The sequence below is a fragment of the Callithrix jacchus genome, chromosome 11 (assembly GCF_049354715.1).
Source record: "Callithrix jacchus isolate 240 chromosome 11, calJac240_pri, whole genome shotgun sequence".
NCBI lineage: Eukaryota > Metazoa > Chordata > Mammalia > Primates > Cebidae > Callithrix > Callithrix jacchus.
Genome location: NC_133512.1, coordinates 6,883,743 through 6,901,071, shown reverse-complemented (window position 1 = coordinate 6,901,071; position 17,329 = coordinate 6,883,743). Strand labels below are relative to the sequence as shown.

The window sequence follows — 17,329 nt, the reverse complement described above, 5'->3', positions numbered from 1 at the left end:
AGATTTACCAAGCAAATGGAGAGCAAAAAAAGAAGAAGCAGGAGTTGCAAGTATTGTCTCTGATAAAATAGACATTAAACCAACAAAGATCAAAAGAGACAGAGATGGGCATTGCATAATGGTAAAATGCAACAAGAAGACCTAATGATCCTAAATATATATGCAGCCAATACAGGAGCACCCGGATACATAAGGCAAGTTCTTAATGACTTACAAAGAGATTTCAACTCCCACAAAATAATAATGGGAGGCTTTAACACCCCATTGTCAATATTAGACAGATCAACCAGACAGAAAATTCACAAGGATATCCAGGACTTGAACTCAGACCAGGACCAAGCAAACCTAATAGACATTTACAGAACTCTCCATCCCAAATCCACAGAATATACATTCTTCTCAGCACCACATCACACCTACTCTAAAATTGACCACATAGTTGGAAGTAAAGCACTCCTCAGCAAATGCAAAAGAACAGAAATCATAACAAACAGTCTCTCAGACCAAGGTGCAATCAAGTTAGAACTCAGAATTCAGAAACTAACTCAGAACCACACAGCTTCATGGATACTGAAACTGGCTCTTGAATATTGACTGGATAAACAATAAAATGAAGGCAGAAATAAAGATGTTCTTTAAAACCAAAGAGAACGAAGACGTAACATACCAGAATCTCTGGGACACATTTAAAGCAGTCTCTAGAGGAAAATATATAGCAATAAATGTCCCCATGAGAAGCAAGGAAAGATCTAAAATCGACACCCTATCAGCAAAACTGAAAGAGCTAGAGGAGCAAGGTCAAAAAAACTCAAACCATAGCAGAAGACAAGAAATAACTAATATCAGAGCATAATTGAAGGAGATAGAGACACGAAAAACCCTTCAAAAAAATCAGTAAATCTAGGAGCTGGTTTTTCAAAAGGATCAACAAAATAGACCACTAGCCAGATTAATAAAAAAGAAAAGAGAGAACAATCAAACAGATGCAATAAAAAACAATAAAGGGGATATCACCACAGATTCCACAGAAATACAAACCATCATCAGAGATTATTACAAACAACCCTATGCACATAAACTAGTAAATCTGGAAGAAATGGATAAATTCCTAGACACTTGCATCCTCTCAAGCCTAAACCAGGAAGAAATTGAAACCCTGAATAGACCAATAACAAGGGCTGAAGTTGAGGCAGGAATTAAGAGCCTACAACCCAAAAAAAGCCCAGGTCCAGACGGGTTCACAGCCGAATTCTACCAGACATACAAAGAGGAGCTGGTACCATTCCTTCTGAAACTATTCCAAACAATGCAAAAAGAGGGAATCCTTCCCAAATCATTTTATGAGACCAACATCATCCTGATACCAAAACCTGGGAGAGACTCAACAAGAAAAGAAAACTTCAGGCCAATGTCCATGATGAACATAGATGCAAAAATCTTCAATAAAATACTGGCAAACTGATTGTAACAGCACATCAAAAAGCTTATCCACCATGATCAAGTAGGCTTCATCCCAGGGATGCAAGGCTGGTTCAACATACACAAGTCTATAAACCTAATTCACCACATAAATAGAACCAAAGACAAAAACACATGATTATCTCAATTGACACAGAGAAGGCCTTTGACAAAACTCAACAGCCCTTTATGCTAAAAACCCTCAATAAACTCGGTATCGATGGAACGTATCTCAAAGCAATAAAAGCTATTTATGACAAACCAACAGCCAATATCATACTGAATGGGCAAAAACCAGAAGCATTCCCTTTGAAATCAGCAAGGATGCCCTCTTTCACCACTCCTATTCAACATAATATTGGAAGTTCTAGCCAGAGCAATCAGGCAAGAAAAAGAAATAAAGGGTATTCAAATAGGAAAGGAGGAAGCCAAATTGGCTCTATTTGCAGACAACATGATAGTATACCTAGAAGACCCCATCGTCTCAGCCCAAAAACTCCTGAAACTTCAGCAAAGTCTGAGGCTACAAAATCAATGTGCAAAAAAATCACAAGCATTCGTCTACACCAACAACAGACTTACAGAGAGCCAAATCAAGAACAGACTGCCATTCACAGTTGCTACAAAGAGAATAAAATACCTAGGAATACAACTCACAAGGAATGTAAAGGACCTCTTCAAGGAGAACTACAAACTACTGCTCAAGGAAATAAGAGAGGACACAAACAGATGGAGAAACATTCCATGTTCATGGTTAGGAAGAATCAACATCGTGAAAATGGCTATACTGCCCAAAGTAATTTACAGACTCAATGCTATCCCCATCAAGCTACCAATGACCTTCTTCACAGAACTGGAAAAAAACACCTTAAACTTCATATGGAACCAAAAAAGAGCCCACAGAGCCAAGTCAATTCTAAGCAAAAAGAACAAAGCGGGAGGCATCACACTACCAGACTTCAAACTATACTATAAGGCTACAGTAAACAAAACAGCATGGTACTGGTACCAAAACAGAGATATAGACCAATGGAACAGAACAGAGGCCTTGGAGGCAACACCACACATCTACAACCATCTGATCTTTGACAAACCTGACAAAAACAAACAATGGGAATAGGAGTCCCTGTTTAATAAATGGTGTTGGGAAAACTGGCTAGCCATGTGCAGAAAGCAGAAACTGGACCCCTTCCTGACACCTTACACTAAAATTAACTCCAGATGGATTAAAGACTTAAACATAAGACCTAACACCATAAAAACCCAAGATGAAAACCTAGGCAAAACCATTCAGGACATAGGCATAGGCAAGGACTTCATGACCAAAACACCAAAAGCATTAGCAACAAAAGCCAAAATAGACAAATAGGACCTAATCAAACTCCACAGCTTCTGCACAGCAAAAGAAACAGTAATTAGAGTGAACTGGCAACAAACATAATGGGGAAAAAATTTTTTTTTTCTTAAAGAAGGAGAGAAAGAAAGAAAGAAAAAAAGGAATGAAGGAGAAGAAGACAGAGGAAGAAAAACAGGGAGAAAGAACAGGAATGTTGTTTTATTCTAAAAATGGGTATTGAAAACCTCTTTTATGCCAATAATTGTGCTTAATAATGGGAAAAAAAATTTGTAGTCTACCCATCTGACAAAGGGCTGATATCTAGAATCTACAAAGAACTAAAACAGATTTACAAGAAAAAAAACAAGCCCATTGAAAAGTGGGCGAAGGATATGAACAGACACTTCACAAAAGAAGACATACATGAGGCCAACAAACATATGTAAAAATGCTCATCATCACTGGTCATTAGAGAAATGCAAATCAAAACTACATTGAGATACCATCTCACACCAGTTAGAATGGCGATCATTAAAAAATCTGGAGACAATAGATGCTGGAGAGGATGTGGAGAAATAGGAACACTTTACACTGTTGGTGGGAGTGTAAATTAGTTCAACCATTGTGGAAGACACTGTGGCGATTCCTCAAGGACCTAGAAATAGAAATTCCATTTGACACAGCAATCCCATTACTGGGTATATATTTAAATGATTATGAATTGTTCTGCTATAAGGACACATGCACACAAATGTTCATTGCAGCCGTGTTTACAATAGCAATGACCTGGAACCAACCCAAATGCCCATGGACGATAGACTGGACAGGGAAAATGTGGCACATATACACCATGGAATATTATGCAGCCATCAGAAACGATGAGTTTGTGTCCTTTGTAGGGACATGGATGAACCTGGAAACCATCATTCTCAGCAAACTAACACAAGAACAGAAAATTAAACATCACATGTTCTCACTCATAGGTGGGTGTTGAACAATGAGAACACATGGACAGAGGGAGGGGAGCATCACACACTGGGGTCTGTTGGGGGGAAATAGCAGAGGGACAGCAGGGGGTGAGGAGTTGGTGAGAGATAGCATGGGGAGAAATGCCAGATATAGGTGATGGGGAGGAAGGCAGCAAATCACACTGCCATGTGTGTACCTATGCAACAATCTTGCATGTTCTTCACATGTACCCCAAAACCTAAAATGCAATAAATAAAAAGTCAAGCATCACTGCCTTTGAGGTTAAGACTTAACATGTTCAACATTTTGTTCTTTCTTTTCACAATACACTTACCAAGATACATCAGGTGCTGGGTCAAACAGTCTCTACTGCAATAAAATTATATTAGAAATTAATATAACAATAATCCACTTGTCATGGTGGCTCATCTGTAATCCCAGGACTTTGGGAAGCCAAGGCAGGAGCATCACTTGAGGCCAGGAGTTCCCAACCAGCCTGGTCAACATAGACCTCATCTGTACAATTTTTTTTTTTAATTAGCTGATTGCAGCATTGTGCACCTGTAGTCACAGCTACTCAAAAAGCTGACATGAGAGGATTGCTTGAGCCCAGGAGTTCAAGGCTACAGTTAGCCATGATCATGCCACTGTACTCCAGCCTGGGCAACAGAGCAAGACCCCATCATAAAAAGAAAAAAGTTAATAATAATCTATCTTTCCAAGCTGCTAAAGATTAAAAAAACAATTAAATACACTTCTAAATAACCCATGGGTCAAAGAAATCATAGTGTAAGTTAAAAAATATTTTATAGTGATTAGGAAATCAAAATTAAATATTCTTAGAAGGAAGGAAATAATAAAAATAAATTCACAAATTCAATAAAGGACATAATAGACAAAGCCAAAAGTAGGTTTTTGAGAGGATTAACAAAATTGTTAAAACCTTCGACTCTTCTAGAAAAAAAACTCACAAAGCATAAATTACCAATACCAAGAAAAAGTGTGAGCATCACACATCTCAAAGACATTAAAAATCCCATTTATAATGGGTTTTTTGTTTGCATTAACGAGAAATTATTTTATAAAGAAATAAAAGGAAAAATAGGTAGTCTTTTAAATTTACCACCAAGCTTACCATTTCCAGGTCTTCATTCTTTTCTGTAAGTCTGAGTTTCCTTCTGATATTACTTTCCTTTCTGCTTAAAGAACTTTCTTTAGCTATTCCTTTAGTGCTAGTCCGCTGGCATCAAATCTTCTTGGCTTCTATTTATCGAAAATGTCTTTATTCTTCTTAATTTTTAATGACACTTTCACTAAGAAAGAAATCTGAGTTTTTTTTTTTTTTCTTTCAACATGTTTCATTGTTTTCTGGTCTCTATTGTTTATAATTAGAAATCAGCTGTTATTTGTTTAATATTGCTTCCCTGTGTGCAAATGACTTTCCCTGACTACGTTTAATAGATTTCTCTGTATCTTTGATTTTCATCAGTGTGAATGTTTTGTGCATGGGTGGGGTTATTGTTTTATGGTCCTCATACTTGAAAATCACTGAATCCCTTAGACTTATAACCTAATGTTTTTCACTACATTTGCTTTTTATCTTTAATTTTTTCTGACTCATTCTCTTTGTTTGTTTTTCCTGGGTTTCTAATTATACCTATATTGGACTTCTTGATGGCTAAGACACTGTTCTTGGTTATTCAGTATTTCTCTCGGGTAGTAAGGTTGGATAATTTCTATTGATCTGCCTTCGAGTACTATGACTTTTTCCTCTGCTACTTTGAGTTTGCTGTTAAGTTTCTTCAGCAAAACTTTTTCATCTCAGGTATTAGACTTTACAATTCTTCATTTCCATATTGTTTTTTCATATGGTTTCCATTTCTTGGCTGAGATTTCCTACTTATATTCTTTCATTATTACTGTCTCTCAATTTATGTACTTGAACAAATTTATAATAGCTGCCCTAATTTCTTACTGCTAATTCCAACAGCTGGGCCATCTCGGGGCATGTTTCTATTGTTTGCTTTTTAATATTTTCCTTTTTTTCCATGTCTAATAACTTTTTAATTGATACTAGGCACAGTAGGTAAATCATACGTGGTAGAGAGTCTGATTGTTTTCTATATGTGAAAATTGCTTATTTTTGTTTTAGCAGACGTATAGATTACTGGACAGTTACCTTGGGGTGTTGGTTTTATACGTTGTTAGGGTGGGTCTCTATCCTTTATGTGCATGCACAGCTTGGGGGTCAGCCCAGAATTTCAAGGAAGTTTACATACATTAGGATACCCATCCCTCAGTGGCTCCTTTCTTTTCAAGATAACCCCCCCCCCCGCCCACCACCATGAGTGCCCAGCTTCTCTGGCAGCCTTACACTATCCTCTGAATGCCCCATATCACACTGAGAATAATCCTCATGGGAAAAACCGTATCAGCACAGATCTCACCCCGTGCAGTTCTCTACTTTCAAGGGTCAAATACTCTAATTTCTGCTTGCTTTTGGTCATTTCATGTGCCTTCAAATAGTTGTACCCATTATTTATACCCAGCCCATTATATATAAATTTATACTTTATATATTGAAAAACCAAGAGTTGTTTGTATATATAAATAGTTGCATACATGTATATATAGATATTTAAAGATAGTTATTCCAGTGTTTTAAATTATGCTGTGCAGAAGGATTTGTCTAATACAAGCTATTCTGCTATTACCAAAACTGGAAATCCTTTTCTACCACATACTTTAAGCAGTTCATATTTAACTTTTTATGTTTTCCTCAGCTAAGGATTGGTGTTGGCTAATATGCTTCACTTTACAAGTTGTCTTTCAGAATTTATGTGTTGGAATATATCTTGATTGTGAGTTTGTGTCGTCCTTTACTTGATTACTTTATTGAAACCATTTTTAAGTGCTTAACTCCACTTGGCTCCATTAGATTTTCACTCACTATAAATAAAGTCAAATGTAGATACTTGTGGGGGGGAAATGACATTTTATATGCTTTCTAGAGGTTCAGAAAATATTCAGCTATCATCTTTTATTTTAAATATAGCTTTGTCCTTCACATATGTGACATCATAATTCTAAAGAGGGCACTTTTCCTCATCAGCTAGGATATCATCAGTTATTCTATTGAGCCATTCTTTTCCTTAGCGTTTTTTTTCCTGACTTCAAAAATCGGGCTGTCTAAACACTTATATTTCTTGTCTATATGGCAGCATCAATTTATAGTCTCAGATTATATCAAAAGGAAATGAATTCAGCTTCTTCACTTAATTTTTGAGGCCTCATTTTATCTGATGTACTTGAACTTTGTTGGGGATTTGTTCAGTCTAAGCCTGGCCATCCCTCATCTGAAGTGGCATTTCCTTTTGCACTGGTTAACATAATAAAGATAGTTGCTTCCCACTCCCTGCACTTCGTATGGTGTCACTTCCCCCTGTTCTGTTCAACACAGCTTTTCCAGCTAGACTTCGCTTACCTTCAGTAAGCCAAGGGCAGGCCACAGCCTCTGTTTCCCTGTTTGAAGTATCATCTCGCATTCTGCATGACGATACATGGATGGCTCCTTACCCTTTCTCGGCAAAATGTCTCATTTTTGTGTTGGCACTTCTATATGACAGACAAATGTTATGAGTAATAATTTATAAAGAATACAGGAGTCCTTCCAGCAAGAATGCATGGCATCCAACTGCTTTGTATTTACATAAACTTGGAAAAGTAGGTATTATAAAAATAACAGCAGCAATATCAGGCAATCCACATCTAGCTTTTAGTATTTGATAAGCCCTACATAGGTGGTTTATAGGGTTATAGGATATGAGCTGGGGGGGGTCAGAGTTCTTTCTTATAAGCAAGTGGCTTGGGATGAAATATAAGACATTCCATGGCCTTATCAGTACTGCATTCTAACCAAGGAACCTCAAACCTTTTTTAGACTGTGACCCCCAGAATAGGTAATGCTCTTGTGCATGAAATGCTTTCACATGGTATTCCTGTCTTTGCTCTGGTTGTAATTCTAATCATTTTCTCCTCTTTAAGAACTCATATTATAATCCAGTTAATATCCGTTATGCTTTGTACAGTCATAATGTTAATATTAGTCTTTAATTAACTATACTTTACACGGTAAATAAGGCATTGCAAATGTTTACTCTTTCTCTTTCCTTCTTTTTCTATAATTAACTTCTTTGGGACAGGCCTTCCCATTGATCACGGCACAACATTTTACCTAGAATGTGATATCCTGGCGTAGAACCACAACACGAATGTAACACGTTATTTAATTGTGGATTTTCCAGTAGTTCGCTGAATCCTGAAAGCCCTGTCACTGTCTTTCAGGATGCAGGCTGGCTAGTGGGAGTGAAGGAATCAGACTGGCTTCAGTACAGAGACCTTGCCACCTACAAAGGCCTCTTTCCAGAGAACTTCACCCGGCGCTTGGATTAGGGCAACAAGTATTGCAAGAAAGAGCTCAGCTACTGGGTTTTTAAACCTTCTTGAAAACCTGAAGAGTTCACTTTTGCTATTATGCTCTTAACGATTTACAGACTGATGCCACACAAACCTTGGGAAGATGTATCAGTGGCGCATGTGTGCAAAAAAAAAGAGGAAAAAAAAGTAAATTAAGGAAAAGAATCCTCACTCGTTCCCATGTTGTCAATAACAGGTTTGTTTGTGCTTTGTCCAAGCTGTGGAGACTGTTGTACTTGATCCCCTCCCACCAATTCTAAAGTAGCTTTCTCCAGATCAGACTTTAATGTCTCTGCATCAGGTGTATGGTATTGAGTGGCTGCCCCACAGAAGATGTGATGAGTTGTCCTGTAGTACAAGATTATCTTATTCCCCTGCCAGGTGTGAGCACGTGCTCTCGCTCCCTTTCAGGTTTACTGTGTTTAAAACTAAATTGCTGCAAAAGTTCTCAACATTCTTTTCCAAAACATCTCTCTCTCTCTATATATATATATATATATTATATATGGACACACTGTCATGCAAGCTAGTTCTCGTGACTGCTGGATCTATGTGTATGCAGAAGGCTACATATACATAGTTGCTTTCTTTCCTTTCCATTGTAGCTCTTTGCCTCTCAAGTGTCATTGATACATGCATTGCTCTTATTCTGTCTGGCATTACAGTTGCAGTTTTGCCTCATGGCAAAAGCAGCCATCCCACTGCCAAAACAGTCAACAGTATCTGTGTTTGTACAGTGCAGGTTTCAGGATGAGATGACAAATAGCACGATACACCGAGGCCCCCTGGGAGAAAGCAGGGCCTGATTTATCTAGCTGTCCAGCCGCTGTGGCTGGAGGTACGCTAGCTGGGATGAGCAGCTAAGTAGTTTTCTCTTCTGCCTTTATGAGATTGGCTAGAAAGATGGGGCATGCTCATCCACCCTCAAAAGAACACTATCAAAACAGCTCCTCTAATATTTCCACCTCTTTCTATTTATGCAACTCATCTTCACAGATTGTTCTAAAATAAAATAGATGGTGTATGCTGTATCCACAAATCCTCTGTAACAACTATGTTTGCAGTGCTGTGTCATTCCAAATAAACCTTTGGTAATCCCCAACGATTACCCTAATTCCTTTTGATGAGTCTTTTATATATTTTTTGGAAGTTTTGTTTCAGTCGGATACTCTGCTTGTACCGGTTGATATTGGAGTTGTTATTTGTGCAGAAAGACGCTGGTTTTTCCCCTGGGTTGCCCTGCACCGTCCCACCTCACCTCCCACTTCCTTCATTCCAGTCATTGCTGGTCGCTCAGTGTTCCAGCAATTACTGCAGCACCAATAACAGCTGCCGATGGAGAGCCCTTAAAGGTGCCGCTGCGGACTCCCAGTCTGTGAATCACTGATAATCTTACGACCTTCATCATCAGCAATTTCTTCTCACACCAGCTTCATTTTCTGGTCACTTTTCTTTCTGGCATGTTTATGTTTGTAGGTACATAAAAAATTAGATCAGACGGAATAGAGAAAAGTCAATTCACTTGGCCATTATTCCCAGAGGAGAATTCTTAACACAAAAGCCTTTTATTGGATCCAGAACCTTTTCTACTAATATAATTCTTTATATAACGTAAGCTGATCAAGAATGTATATTATTAGACTTTTAGATTTAGTATGTACTCCTCATTCACGGTTTGAATTTTCCTGGTTTATTACTGATTTTGTTGTTTTAAATGTGAATAGGAAAATAACTGTTATTGAGCCAAGATTTTTCCAGGGGCTAATTTACAGAGAAGCTGGGTCATCATGAATGCTATTCTAGTGCAAGAAGAGCAAATGTCACTGCCCAGGAGCATGACTGTTAATTCAGCAAGTGGAAGGCAGCAATGTAAGATTCATAATAGAAAGCCACTCCTGACATTGAGAGTACACACAGGATGTTAAGAGCCAAGACTGAAAATCAGCTCTAATAATAAAGTGCAACTGATGTTCTGCAAAGATAATTGCCTTGCCACATCTCCTGGAGCAGAAGATGTGATGAATTATTCTTAAATTCCTTTCACCCTCCTGCCCACAGTGGCTGCTCAGTGTACAGTTCCCCAAGACATGACCCAGATAACTGTAGCCCTAGATAAATGCTTACACATGAGTGTAACAAGTTCTTCTGAAATGACATGATTTTAATTAGCTATTTAGTCCTATTACTTAAAATGCCTTTGGATATTTACACTTAATAAAAGTCATCAGATCTTTTTGTTTCAGGACTTACCAATCCAAGAACTCCTAATGCATTGAAAATGAAGGGGATGGAGGGATGGGAGTGGGGCGGTGGCATTCCCCAGAAAAGTCCTTGAATGTGGAGTGAACATTGTTTTCCATTTCAGTGGATTTCCTAAGGAATGTTGGTTTCAAGGATTTTCCGTGGTTACCAGTGTGACGTTCTCTAAGGAATGTTAGTTTCGAGGATTTCCTGTGGTTACTAGTGTGACGTTCTCTTCACTTCCCTTTCTCAGTTATTCGGTTCAAGTTCTCACACCACCAGCCCATCCTAAGCACATCACCCAGTCATATAATAGGGAGTTTGTAGCTCATGATATCCCAAATGGCCTTGAACCAGGCCTTGGTCCTATCTGAGCTTCCTCTCTGTGATTTAACACACTTCTTACAAACTCAATAGCATGCAGACCTTCAAAGAGTTATTATTCGGAACTATTTGGAAAGAAAACCGGTAATTCTTATTAAACGTATACCTACCTGGCATTCCTACCAATATGATGGATAGTCCCTCATTTGAACCTGTGTGATATATCTAATTGCGAAGTAAAGTTGCCTGGCAATTTGAATTTTTAGCACTATCTCGGGGTAGCCAGGGCCCCTGGGACAGGTAAGGGTTCCCACACCATGCTGTTGCATTGCTCCCGCCACACCTGCTTTTTTTTCCTGACAAAGCTGGGGTTGCTTTTGAGTCAACCAGAAAACCATATCCATCACATCTTAGGCTGCCTAGTGGAGTGTGCACATTTAGAATCCTGAGCCCTCTTTTCTTACATGAAGAAGCCTCTCATCAGGTCATTGGAACGATCCCAGCATGACCCAATCACCCATTCACATGGCCCATTAAAGAAAATGCCTTTGGGAAACTACACAAGGTATGAGAAATCAATGAGTTTAAAGATGATGGAAGCTCAGTGCTTTATTCCACACAAATTGCATGGCTGAACACCTTGAAGCCTTAGAAGCAGACTGGTCAATAGATTGGCCTTGCTAGGACTCTACTACTCTTTTCAAAGGAGCCCAGCTAACAGCTGCCTTCTGGTTTTTACATGGAACTCAACTAAAAACCCTATACCCGTGTGTTGGAACTTGGAGCTGAGCAGATCACTGCTTTTCTACACAATGCTGTAGCTACTGACTTCCCGGGGTGACTTCGGACTTCAGTAAGTGGAATCGGACATTTGGTAACCGCACGGAGAAGACGAGGACCAATATTCTCTTGAAAGACTAGAAAATGGAGATGCAGGTGATGATTGTCTTCATCTCCGAGCCCTGCAGGTGTAGTCCTGTTTGATGATGATCCTGACCTGAATCCCCAGGTGACCACCTGGCTGTTCAGGGGCAGCGTTCTTCAAGGCACACAGCAGGGGTGTGATAAACTGTTCGTAAAAGTCAAATAAACTATGCTCGAATAAGCTTCATAGTCCATCCAAATATTTTGCGACTCATTGGTAATACCTTTTAAAGATCACTTAACAAACAACAGCACATAGTGACTTTTTCCACTTCAAAGGTATTTGAGACGTTATCTTTGTTTCCTAAAATCCGGTTAATTTCCAGGCCCCCTGCTCTCAGGTCAAACACTCAGGTTGTCTGATTCTTGAGGGTTGGCTCAGAATTCCATGTTTATTTCCCTCCCCGCAGCACCCTACACAGGGTGCATCTGTAGTCAGTGCTCCAGAAACTCTTCCTGCTGCATTCTGATGCCCTGTAAAACCAATTCAGCCCCGGAGCACCTTGTCTATAAGCACCTTGCCACGTAGCCGATACCCTATACTCTCCTCCCACCGGTAAATATTAAACTCTGTGTCATTATGCTCTGCTCTCCGAAAAGCTACCAGTGATCACAAAGTGCTCTCTGTGGCTTTTGGGGATGCCACCAAACTTCCACTTCTCCCCAAGATTCCAAGATACAAACTTCCCTTGTTTTCTTCCCTCTCTGGTTGCTTCTTCTCTGTTACTATTTTTTCCTTCTCCATCCTGTGGATGCTGGAAGTGGGGTGGGGCATTAGCAATCTGTCCTTCAGTTTGTGTTCCAGTTGTCCAGGGAATGTTGTCTTTGGAGTGTCCAATTATTGCTTCCAAGTCCACATGTTCATTTGTTTATTAAAATACACCAAGCATCTGCTAAGTGTCAGTTACCATACATGGGGACCACATTTATAAGACAGACTTTGTGCTCAAGGGACTTCCTTCTGAACCCCTCCATGGTGCGTCACTGAGGGGCCCTTCCATTCTTCAGAATCTTGGGCCTGAAGACGGGAGCTTCCTCTGTGCATCATTTTCCAGATTGTGGACACCTGCTGTTATTTTCCCTCAAAACATAAAACCTTACACTTTAGTCAGGGTCCTTCACACTCCAGAGAAGACAACTTGGATCCTTGTCTCCCTTGTCACCTGGCCTCCTGTATTCCTAGTGTCCTACTGCTCAACCCAAATTAAGTACCTAACAGGTCCCCACTCCTTCCTCGCCTCTCTCCCTCTCCAACACACACATACTAACGACAAATGTCTACTGCACGTCATACCAGATCCGAGAGCCTCTGCTTGGTCTTCAGAGCCAAACTCCACCTCTTCCCCAACTTAATTCATCCACTGCCTGCTTCAGAGGCTTCTCCTCAGGGCCTCACCTCCCCCATGGCTACCTACCTTTCTCACCGGGGTACAATCTCCCTTTCCTGGGAATGCCTTCCCCTCTCCTGTTAGCCTCTAACCCCATGCCCCAGGCATAGTTCAAGTCCCATATCCTCAAAAGCCCTCGTCCTTTTACCCTTCTACATTCTTATTACATTGAGCGTAAATATGATGCTCTCTAGCCCTTCATTTCCCCCACCAAGTGCTGCGGTCTCCAACCTTCCCTGCATGCTGTATTCACTCCTGGATCTTGTATACTCATGTGCTGAGTGAATGAACAAGAGGCTGATTGAACAATTAGTTCAAGGAAGTCCAGAAACCCTAATCCCAGGATCAGCATGGGATAAAATTTGAAACTGAGCATGAGAAGAAAATGCGAAATATTTCTGTGATATCGGAGAGGGGAAAGTTTTCTTAAATAGGACTCCAGGCTGGGCGCGGTGGCTCACACGTATAATCCCAGCACTTTGGGAGGCCGAGGTGTGTGGATCACGAGGTCAAGAGATCAAGACCATCCTGGTCAACATGGTGAAACCCCGTCTCTAGTAAAAAATACAAAAATTAGCCGGGCATGGTGGCACACACCTGTAGTCCCAGCTACTCGGGAGGCTGAGGCAGGAGAATTGCTTGAACCCAGGAGGCGGAGGTTGCAGTGAGCTGAGATCGCACCATTGCACTACAGCCTGGGTAACGAGCAAAGCGAAACTCCATCTCAAAAAAAAAAAAAAAAAAAAAAAAAAAACAGGACTCCAAAACACCCAAAGTATATGGCAAAAAATAAAGAGTTTGACTCCAAAATTAAGAATTTATATTTAATGAAAAGATATTTGAGATAGTTGGTAGACAGATGATAGACTTAAGATATTTGTACCATCCCAAATTCACAAAGGAAAAATGTCTAAAATACACGAGAAACTCATTCAAGTCAAGAAGAAATAAATAATAATTACTATTATTATAATCTGTCTATATCGTTTGTATTTATTTATATTTATAATATGGCAATAGTTAATAATATTTGTCGACTTATTTGCCAGACACTGTATGTATTATTATATTTCATCTTTACAAATCTATGAAGCAGTTGCTGTTTTTACTTACTACAGGCAGGGAAGCTAAGGTAGAGTCACAGAAGCTTGCTCAAGGTCACGCAGTTAGGAAATGGCAGGGTGAGGCTGTGCCCCAGGCAGGCTCTAATGTAAGTTCTAACTCCAGCCTCCTTGTTGGTATACTTAAAGGACATGAAAGGTAATTCACACTTCAGTGAATACTAAGTATAAAAAAGGACCTCAGCTTCCTAATAATCAGATCTGGGCCTTTTAAATTTATTTATTTTTTTTTTATTTTTTGAGACAGGTTCTCACTCTGTTACCCAGGCTGGAGTGCAGTGGTGCAATTGTGGCTCACTGCAGCTTCTGCCTCCTGGGTTCAGGCAATTCTCCTGCCTCAGCCACTGAGTAGCTGGGATTACAGGTGTGTACCACCATGCCCAGCTAAGTTTTGTATTTTTACTGGAGATGGGGTTTCTACTAAACCCCTAATTTTGTATTTTTAGTAGAGATGGGATAGCTGGATAGCTATCAGACTGGCAAAAAAATTAAAGTTTCTGGTAACACCATAGGACTGATAGTATTTAGTGAAGATGTGAGCGTGTGTTCCCCTTGACCAGCAAAGCTGGGAGGACGTTCCCAGGGAAAGGCTCGCACAGGGAATCAGAGAACCAGCAAAGCTGGGAGGACGTTCCCAGGGAAAGGCTCGCGCAGGGAATCAGAGAACCAGCAAAGCTGGGAGGACGTTCCCAGGGAAAGGCTCACACAGGGAATCAGAGAACCCTGTGAGGGGTCCATCACAGCTCCCTGGTGATAGCAAAGTGCCCGTGTTGGATGGATGTGATGCAGGGGCTGCCAGCTGTGGAGCAAGGAGCAGCAGAGAGGAGCGTGAATGAGGGGCATGAGCTGGTATACAGATGTGGATAGGTAGAAATGGCATGCCATTGTACAGACAGAAAACACAGTATTCATGAATAATTCTATATACAGTCATGTGTTGCTTGATGACAAGGAAACATTCTGAGGATGTCCTTAGGCGATTTCATCCTTGTGCAAACATTGTAGAACGCACTTACACAAGCCCAGATGGTAGAGCCTACTACACACCAAGGCTATGTGGTGTAGCCTGTTGCTTCTAGGTAACAAAGCTATGCTGTGTGTTACTTTACTGAGTACTGTAGGCAACTGTAACACATTGGTAAGTATTTGTGTATCTAAACCTATCTAGACATAGACAACCTACAGTAAAAATAGGATATAAAAATTTAAATATGTAAGTAAGTTCCCTGTATAGGGAACTAACCATGAATGGAGCTTGCAGGTCTGGAAGCTTCTCTGGGTGAGTGAGTCAATGAGTAAGTGGTGAGAGAAAGTGAAAACCCGGGACATTCCTGTACACTTCTGTAGACCACAAACTCTAGCAGTGCTAGAGGAAATTTCTACAACTTTATGAGGTCCACCATAATTAACTGAATGAATACTATTCAACAGTATCTCAGGCTGTTTGCTTTCTGCCATCTGAGAGTAACCCTTGAGTTTCTGAAATATCTCTGAAATTTTCTTAATGGTCTCTTACACTTTATAGTTTAAAAAGAAATATATATAATACTATATAAATATGATGTATGTTTATTATATATTTTATATTTCGTGTGTGTGTGTGTGTGTGTGTGTGTGTGTGTGTGTGTGTATCACCCATAAATGGGTGGTAGCCAGGATTTTCCAATTTATTAGACTTTAGCTGAATTCCAGGCTCCATTATTTACTTGTTGAGTGGCCTTGAAGAGTTTAACCTTTCTAAGATTCCAATTCTCTCATCTGTGAAATATGGTTAATTATATCTCCTTTGGAGTATTGTTGTTTTTTTCTGAGATAGAGTCTTGCACTGTCGCCCAGGCTGGGGTACAGTGGCACAATCTCAACCCATTGCAACCTCTGCCTCCCAGGTACAAGCGATTCTCCTCCCTCAGCCTCCTGAGTATCTGGGACTATAGGCACCTGCCACCACGCCCAGCTAATTTTTTGTATTTTTAGTAGAGATGGGGTTTCACCATATTGGCCAGGCTGGTCTCGAACTCCTGACCTTGTGATTCACCTGCCTCAGCCTCCCAAAGTGCTTGGATTACTGGCATGAGCCACTGCGCCCAGCCTGGAGTATTATTATAAGAATTAAGTTGCAGTAAAGACTAGCTTAGACGTCATTTAGTTTAGAAACAAACAAGTTGGCACAATCCTTGGCACTGGAAGATGGATGATGTGTCCAGGGTAAAGGTTACTACTGCCACATATAAGGACATACACTTCTAAGTGGCAGCCCTTGGACTTTTATTCTGCCTTTTCCAAAGCAGTAAGTTCCTGGAGCTGAAAGTTCTCAGATCAGACTCTCCAAAGTGTCCCTATTTGGGCTATTCATCTGCCCGCCTTGGCCTCCCGCAGTGCTGGGATTACAGGCAGAAGCCACCGCGCCCAGCCTCACTGATACACATTCAGTGCCTACTATGTTCCAGGTCTTGTGCTGTGTGCTCTTGATACTGAGGTGTGTGTCCCCCTCAAGCTCACTGAAGACACTATTGACCTGCCTCGCTGTGGTCACAAAGTGGTACAGTGAGCCCAGAGGGCCATTTAGAGGTCAGCAACTTATAATAATTCATGGTAAGCAGATTATTTCCCATAGTGTTGCTAGGGAACATCTCACAGCAGACTAAAATAGAAATGCAAGCCATTCTCTGCATACTAGAACTTTCTCCCCAAGGCAGTGCTATTTTTTTAACAATTCTTCTGTCATCATCATAATTCTGACCTCCTGATATGTGAAAGTATAATTACAAGGAGAAGCAGAAGGACATTTACATCTGTGAGTCTGCACCTCTCTCCCACCATAGTGAGCTGATCACACCCTCAGGCCCCCAGAAGGCTGGCAAGGAGGACTTGGCAGAGACAAAGGGAGGGACAGAAGAGAGGAAGAGGTTACTATGAAGAGAGAGAAGGCATGATACAGAGACAGTGACAGCAGCAGAAACTAGAAAGATGAAGAGGGATGGAGAGCAGAGTGGAAATGAGAGTGACTGGGACAGTGGCCGTAGAAGCAAAAAGAATGAGAGACAGAGACATGTGGAGATGAGAGAGAGAAAAAAAAAACAGATACGAAACAC

At 40.4% G+C, this 17,329-nt stretch overlaps 1 protein-coding gene across 4 annotated transcripts in view; it reads left to right on the top strand.

The window, feature by feature from the left end:
• Positions 1 to 9,353, top strand: part of AMPH (amphiphysin) — a 234,236-nt gene extending 224,883 nt beyond the window's left edge. For all 4 annotated transcript variants that reach the window (XM_002751342.7, XM_035253205.3, XM_035253206.3 and 1 more), the window contains one exon: positions 8,108 to 9,353. In XM_002751342.7, coding sequence (XP_002751388.3) covers positions 8,108 to 8,215 — 108 coding nt within the window. In that variant the 3' untranslated portion in view covers positions 8,216 to 9,353. The remainder of the gene's footprint in view (positions 1 to 8,107) is intronic.
• The last annotated feature ends 7,976 nt before the right edge of the window (positions 9,354 to 17,329 follow it).